Here is a 7,248-nt window from a genome sequence, read left to right on the forward strand (position 1 = left end):
TATTCTACAAATGGATTTATTAGAATGTTGTTTCTTAATAACCTGAGATTGAGAAACATATAACAATTCCGAAATAAATGTTAGCCAAATTCTCAGCATAGCTGAAGCTAATTCTCTTAAAATCTACAGCAATATCAAATCAAACCATGCTTATTTAGATAGATGAATTATTTGCAATTAACCACACGATAATTTAGAACTAATTATCGCAACTACAGCTGTAGAAAGTGAAAACCTAATAGAAATCTTTTACATAAACAGTAAGGAAAATGTGTGAGACGAATAATATACTGACCGCGAAGGGCCTCGTCTTTTCGATCCTGAATGGAGATAAGATCAGCCGGAAAGTGAAAATCATCTCCGCCAACTGCCGCCGCCACCGATGATGGTCCCACCAAAGACGCCGATATGGATGATCTCGCCGGCGATGACGTCACCGAACCCACACTGCTCATTATGTTATATACTTCAGTCGAAGCAAGGAGCTCGATTTCAAAGGTTCAAGTTAGAAAAATTGCATATTTGGTCCTCAACATTAGCGACTCTTACTAATTCATCTCCAACCTACCAAACTTACGGGAATTCCTCAACTGAGATTTTGGACCCTTCTTCTTGAGACTTTTAACCCACACCTCACCGGCGCCCCCACCAGTCCACCAGGCACCACCGTAGCCGGCGAAGAATTTCTCTAACCTTCAGCTCAGCCCAGCACAGCCCTACCTATAGAGATAACCTCATTCATTGTCTTCTTCTTCCCCGCTAGATCCCCATACCCAGTCACTATTATTGCGCCACAGTAGCCCCTGATTTTTTTTTTGCATTTCTACATTAAAGTTTCGATATTTCATCATCATTGTAGGAAAGTATCCTCTGGTAAAATCTCTACATCTAGTTTTTCTATCATAAATCACATATATTACTATTGATCTGCTGTTTTTGAAAATGAGTTGAATTTTCATAAATATAATGGACTAAGAGAAGTAAATTGCCACTACTAGAATCCACCCATATCTTGATTACCATTCTGATATGTGTAGATGAGAAAATGATTTTCTTGATCCCTTTTCCCAGAATGCTTTATCTTACTTAGGGTTTATTTTGGTATCCCAATCAAGAATAATTAAGGAAAATCATGGATATTTTTCAATAGCTAAGGAATTACTTTATCTCAGCATTCTGTGATCCCCTTTGAATTAGAAGAATTTCTTTTCCCTCATACAGATATGCCATGGAAGTTCAACATTTTCAAGTACAATTGTATTTGGCAATAGGATTTGGATTGATATTTCTGGTCATGAGTAGCAATGCAATGCCTACTACTCATGAGGTGAGTGTACCATTTTGCTGGTTTGTTAATCTCTTGTTTTGGTGGGTCATTTTTGGTATGAACAGTGAATTATGATCTAATGACTATGAAGCTTTCTTGTGTTAGTTATGGTTTTACCACTGATTCCAAACGAATTTTGTAATTTGGATAAACAGCTCTTTGTATAGGATTCAGTGGAGTTACAACTACAATTAGCAGTATTACAATTCTTAGATAGGGGCGCATCTGATGGTAATGATAGTAAATCAAAATAAAATGAATGATATGAATAATTCCTAAATGATGCAATAGTTTATGAGGAGAGTCTTGATAATTTGAATATATGAAATATGCCTTTGCATATATTGCCATATTTGCTTCCAATGGCTCTCGAACGTTGGTGATTTTGTTTTGTAATTGATTGGACATTGTTCTTTACTTTTGTGTTTGATTCTTATCAATTTTGTCAAGCAATACTTAAATATCTTCTTGTTATTTTAGTGACATTAAAATATTTTTATTGCCAATGAGAGGCTGATACTCATTATATGGTGTATTGAATGAACTTCTGTTGGTTTTTGCTTGTTTTTTCAGGAGCAGAAATGTTTCGGAGAGAAATATGTTACAAAGACATATTTTAAGATACATGATAGTTTGATAGATTCACAATTTGAAGAATTTATAGCAAACAAAATTCCACTAGGTTTGTGCGACGTGCATCAAGATGAACGCTATTTTGTGCCCAGACTGTTGGCTATGCATCGAAATTTAATTGGCGTAGGCTCTCATCGTCAGCTTTCTTCGTCTATCAGAATCAAAATGCAGGGAGAATCAAAATCTAAGCTTCCTGCTCAGTCTTGTCAAGTTATAATCATTGAAAAATTACCCTCTGGAGGCTTTGCAGATCCATTTGAGCTGCAACATCTTGTCCATCGTGGTGGTAATAACCTTCTCAGATTTTAGAGGAATTTGATTGTCCATCCTTGCGGTTTAATAGGTTTGCTTTATGTGTTACAGTATTCACAGATGTAGCTGTTCTTGGTGACACAAATTTAGAACTGCCTTCATTTCGGTCAAATCGATCAGTGGTTGAAATTCACTTGGACATGGGCTATAACATGTCATCAGGAGTCAAGGATGAACTCAAAATCAACCTTCGGCTTCCACTACATGCACGATATGCGGTTAGTGACTTGAATGGCTTTTAGTTATCAAAAACAAGGGCAAGATTTCATGCTCTGTAAATATTTTAGTCAATCTCCCTAGGAGGATCTAATCTTTTGTTGGGGCAAAATTTTACTACATACCCGGTTGTGGTTTTCGCATATGGTCTTTTTCCTTTTGTCTTCACTTACCATTTTTATACTAATTGAACATGTTAAGGCTTCGCTTGATTCCCATTTTTCTAAGAATAAGAATGAAAATATAGCCGCTACGAGATCCACACAAAAGATAGAAAGTTAAATATGGTGACTTGTTGTGAAGAATAACGATTATATTTTTAATTTTTGTGGCCAAAAAATGTGAATCAAACGGGGGCCTAAATATACACTTTTAGGTCTCTGACTCAATGAGTTCATGCTTTGCAGCCACTAGGACATGGCTTTTCAAAAGTTGAATTTGGGCAACCTGATTTATTGATGCGTTGTAGCTTTGAAGGAAAGGCATTCGACGGGAGCTGTTCATTTATGCTAAAGAACGATGATGTCGATTATAAAGCCAGTCCTATCATATGGGAGGTACCTTGTGGTATTAAGGAACATGCAGGAGTCGTATCTGCTGTAACGTTTCTCTCTGCTATTGTTTCAGCTCTTCTAATTGTCAAGACTTCTATTTATCATTCACATAACACAATTTTTTGATGAGCTGAAACATTTATAAACAATTTTTTTGTTTGAATGATTCTTAATGCATTAGCTTTTTAGATGTAGCATTTGGATTAAAGATAACTTTTCATGGAATTATTAGGTAAAATTTTAGATGAACACATTGATGTACTGTTTTTTGTCTGAATAGAATTTAAAGTTTTGAACTGAAATTTGTAGAAGCCAGTTGTAAATGAGATGTAACAATAAAATTTAATTCGATTACACTATCGATTGTGGGATTAATAGGGTAGACTTCACAACTGGAAGCACGAGACGTGTCCAAATGTTCACCAAAGATATCCATAGTTTCCTTTATAAAGAATTGATGAGATTATGTGGTCAATGAAAAATGGTACAGGGCTATGTAATTCGACCCGATTGCAAAGCCATGCACAGTTAAACACACAATGCAATAGCATAATATTCGAGCTAAATTCGGTTTTGAAGTAAAAAAATTTCCAAGATAAATCGAATAGATCTGCAGATTTTTACGATGAAATGACACAGGTACGAGACATTCAAGAAACAGTTTTCTTTCTATAAGGTCGACAACAGTCGAGACTTACCCAAAAGACTGGCTGTTCATGAAGACTGAAATTTCATTGCAAAATACAAAGAAGGTGATCCAAACCATAATCCAACTTTATTGACAATTCCCATGCATGACATGGCAATCAACGATCCAGAAATTGGAACACCAATATACAAATTGAACACGCAATCTCCCACGCTGCAAATAATTCAGATTAACTTTATAGTGAAACCATATAGATTTTGTCACAAAGCCCCTTGTTTAAGAAGCAACACACTTTAAAAGAAAGAGATACACTGTAAAACGACTTGAAACCACAAAGATCAACAGAAAAAAAAGATTTCTTAAACCATCTCCTCGAGTCTCTTTGACTGCATTTAAGAGCTCCACTGACTAGGCTGCAAGTACTATAATCACTATGAGAAGCACTATGCCAAATATCACCAGGAGTAAGCAAGTCTGCAAGAAACACACTGTCGATGTTAATCTTTATTTATTGTATACGTTCACAGAAACAATTGTATTTAATGGAGTTGATGTACACGTGTAACCATGGGAAAAGGAAATAGTACTTTGTCCCATAAAAATCAATAATTCTACTTGTACAAAGTTCCCTTACAAAATTGGTTGACAAAAAATGGGTTGGTAAAATCCAAGCCATCGATTTCAAATGATTTAAAAACCTGTTTTTGAAATGATTAGTGCGAATGTCATTTTGTCAAGTTACTTTGTAAACCATGTTTGTAAGTGTAGCACAACTCCATAAAAATAGGCTTTCTTACCTTTTTCATCTATCCCAAATTATAAACCACTTTCCTTGTTCATAGTATAGTCGATTTCTTAGTTTTTTAATATAAACCCTATTTAATGTGTCTTGTTATCTACAAATATGAACTACACGCATATTTAAACCATTATTTAATGTAAAAATATACTAGGAAAAATATAAGAAAAATTTATATTTCTAACTATATTAATTATATTTTCTTAATCCGTATGAAAATAGAAATAAGCTTATCTTTGTAGGACAGAGTTTCAGTTCCCTATTACCTTGTTCCTAGGACAGAGTTCCAGTTCCCTATTACCTTGTTCCTAGTAAAAATGACATTCCCCGTAATTGCATCTGAAAATAGAGTACAGAGAGTACTTGTATGAGGGAAAGGGTAAAGATGGGTTTGAGGGGGGATCACATTAAAGGATGGGGAAGAATGAGGGCTGTTAAACAAGTCCAAGACTTTCCGAAGCCTTCTGTGTGGAGAATGAATTGTCTCCAAGACAGTATATATTTCCTCATTATTATCCTTTGTTACTTTTTCCTCGCATCACATAGGATAATAGAACATGTGAACATTCACTTATTTTTTTCTAGATCCTGGATTTGATTGTAATATTGTGCTGCAAATGCATTTTGACACTAGAATAAAGCAACCAATGACATGCCTTTGGTCATCAATATTGTATCTTCACACAAGTATATCACAGAATATAACCCAATAACAAAATGAAAATCATTTGAAGGAATTCTCCAGAACCAGATTTAAGAGGAGTTAAAAACCATTGATGGTAACTGAACTTATAATGAAGTTTCATGTTAGTCACCGAACTCTTTTTTGATTTGATGTGGTCATGAAGTTTGTTTTCGTTTCACTTTGGACACTTGGTTAAAATCCGTTGGTTTTTCATGGAATATGTGGCTTGACATCAACGTGTAAGGCTTCTAATTGGATATTCCACCAAAAAACAGTGATTTAACCAAGAGGTCTAACAGAAACAAAAGGCTAGCTTTAACGTCACTTTGAAAAGAAAAAGAAGTTTGAAGATAACACGAAACTTCTCTAAAATTTGACTACCATTATTTTTTACCTGTTGCAGAAATACTGAACAAACAGTAGCAGTCAAATAAACATGTTTAGCCTACGGTAGTATAGAAAAGACTTCAGCTTCTCTTTCATTAGTCTTAGGTGTTAATCTTTTTAAGCTCTCACTTCTACTAAGGCCAAAGATTATTTTAAGCCTGTGCAATCGATTTTTTGTCATAATAAATAAGATAATTACTTCCAGTGTTCTACAACTCACCAAGGACGAGTTTGATCTTTGGGTCTTAGAAGCTTTGACAAGTTGGGATTTCCCCTGTGCAGTTGCAGCATTAGCGTTCTCAATGTTGGAACCAATATCATCTGGGAAGAAGAGAAGGATTACTCGTTAGTTATGTCGTTGGTAGATCGATGTGTAAATTTAATGCAATGCAAGTAATTACCAATCATAGCTCCTTGCTCATGAACTAGCACAGCAAGATCTTTGAAAATCTCATTCACTTCACCAATTTGTTGCTTTATCTCATTTATACCCTGCTCTCTTTCCTCTATAATGGCCTCATTGAAGGAAATCTCATTGTCGAAGAGTAAAACCTCCTGTCTGCAGACCAAAGCACATGGAAAATAAGAATACAAAATTTTATGGAATTATAAGTAAAATAAAAAATTTCCACCAAATAAGGTTTATTTTAGTTCGTACTATGACGTTGAAAGTAAAAAACAGAATGATGCCCTCTATTCAAAGGTATTTCAAATTCTTCAACTGACAGACACTAACACATGCTCACAAATATATAATATTTCAAAAGGTATTTCAAAATTTCAACCAAGATCTCATGCTTAAAGATCACAACACAAATGCATCATCACCCACACATTTCAAAATAGTGTATTGAAGAAGGGTATTAACAGACTCATGAGAATGCAGACATACAGGGATGAAGATTGGGCCATTTTCACTAAAGCAAAATAGTGAAATGTTTATTAACGGTTTAAATTATAAATACATAAAAATGAGTGGTAGATAAGTGGGTAGTACTTGTGGGAGGGTAAAAATGGCTTCAATATTCATAAATAGTTTATAAACATGAGCTAAACACAAGCTAATTGTTGTATGGTACAGATCAAGGAAATTGACAGTCTTGACAAATTAATTATTCTTTAATAGCAGAATAATGACAGTCTTTTGAGAGCCAATGGTATATTATATCAATCCTATTTCAACATCATCATGGCAGCATGATCATTCAAGAAGTCCATATAGTGAATTGCACAGCATGTCCAGTGTTTAAATAGCAACAACCTCAATTAAAGGATGCGGAAACTTTCAATTTAAAAAAAAAAAAAAACACACACACACACACACAACACCAAAACACCAAATAAGCCAAGCAGGAGGCTGATAGCATTTATTCAGTCATCCAACAGCGGTTCTACTGTTCATGAGAAGTTCACAATATGCCATCATGTTTGATTATTTTTGTTTGCAACTAATTAATTATTCATTTGACCAATTGTATTTGGGAAGAAATTAAAAAATGATCCAAGGGAAAAAGAAGAAATGATGTCTAGTATTTCATTTGTGCAAAGTTACCTAAGAATAATTGATTGGAAGGGATAAAGAAACAGGAGCAATGTTATTACTGTAAGTTATTGTTAGGGCATGATAACAAGATAATATAAAACAAATGCATTCATATATATACAATATACGAATTGCATAACGAG

At 34.5% G+C, this 7,248-nt stretch overlaps 2 protein-coding genes across 4 annotated transcripts in view; one reads left to right on the plus strand and one right to left on the minus strand.

Moving 5' to 3' along the window:
- The first annotated feature begins 296 nt into the window (after positions 1–296).
- Positions 297–3,338, plus strand: LOC111398806 (phosphatidylinositol-glycan biosynthesis class X protein). Of its 3 annotated transcripts, none has more exons than XM_023025911.1 (5): positions 297–498; positions 1,222–1,327; positions 1,901–2,246; positions 2,324–2,490; positions 2,896–3,338. In XM_023025911.1, the coding sequence occupies exons 1-5, from the start codon at positions 383–385 to the stop codon at positions 3,166–3,168; spliced, it is 1,008 nt and encodes a 335-aa protein (XP_022881679.1). In that variant the 5' UTR covers positions 297–382; the 3' UTR covers positions 3,169–3,338. The 3 variants fall into 3 exon arrangements, with proteins under 3 accessions (XP_022881679.1, XP_022881681.1, XP_022881680.1); XM_023025913.1 differs by having other exon boundaries at positions 2,958–3,067; XM_023025912.1 differs by lacking the exon at positions 297–498 and adding an exon at positions 509–873 and having other exon boundaries at positions 2,896–3,174.
- Positions 3,339–3,753: 415 nt separating this feature from the next.
- LOC111398281 (syntaxin-22-like) overlaps positions 3,754–7,248 on the minus strand; it is a 7,845-nt gene continuing 4,350 nt past the window's right edge. Inside the window, exons 7-9 of the mRNA XM_023025202.1 lie at positions 5,964–6,137; positions 5,783–5,883; positions 3,754–4,165 (exon numbers count right to left, since the gene is read on the minus strand). Coding sequence (XP_022880970.1) covers positions 4,100–4,165; positions 5,783–5,883; positions 5,964–6,137 — 341 coding nt within the window. The 3' untranslated portion in view covers positions 3,754–4,099. The remainder of the gene's footprint in view (positions 4,166–5,782; positions 5,884–5,963; positions 6,138–7,248) is intronic.

The sequence above is a fragment of the Olea europaea genome, chromosome 8 (assembly GCF_002742605.1).
Source record: "Olea europaea var. sylvestris chromosome 8, O_europaea_v1, whole genome shotgun sequence".
Taxonomy (NCBI): domain Eukaryota; kingdom Viridiplantae; phylum Streptophyta; class Magnoliopsida; order Lamiales; family Oleaceae; genus Olea; species Olea europaea.

What these genes read in the sequence shown, in the direction of transcription:
- LOC111398806 (XM_023025911.1), top strand. Translation starts at nt 383, where the DNA reads ATGATGGTCCCACCAAAGACGCCGATATGGATGATCTCGCCGGCGATG. An exon ending in CAATGCCTACTACTCATGAG is followed by an intron (nt 1,328 to 1,900) that starts GTGAGTGTACCA and finishes TTGTTTTTTCAG; the next exon opens with GAGCAGAAATGTTTCGGAGA. An exon ending in CACTACATGCACGATATGCG is followed by an intron (nt 2,491 to 2,895) that starts GTTAGTGACTTG and finishes CATGCTTTGCAG; the next exon opens with CCACTAGGACATGGCTTTTC.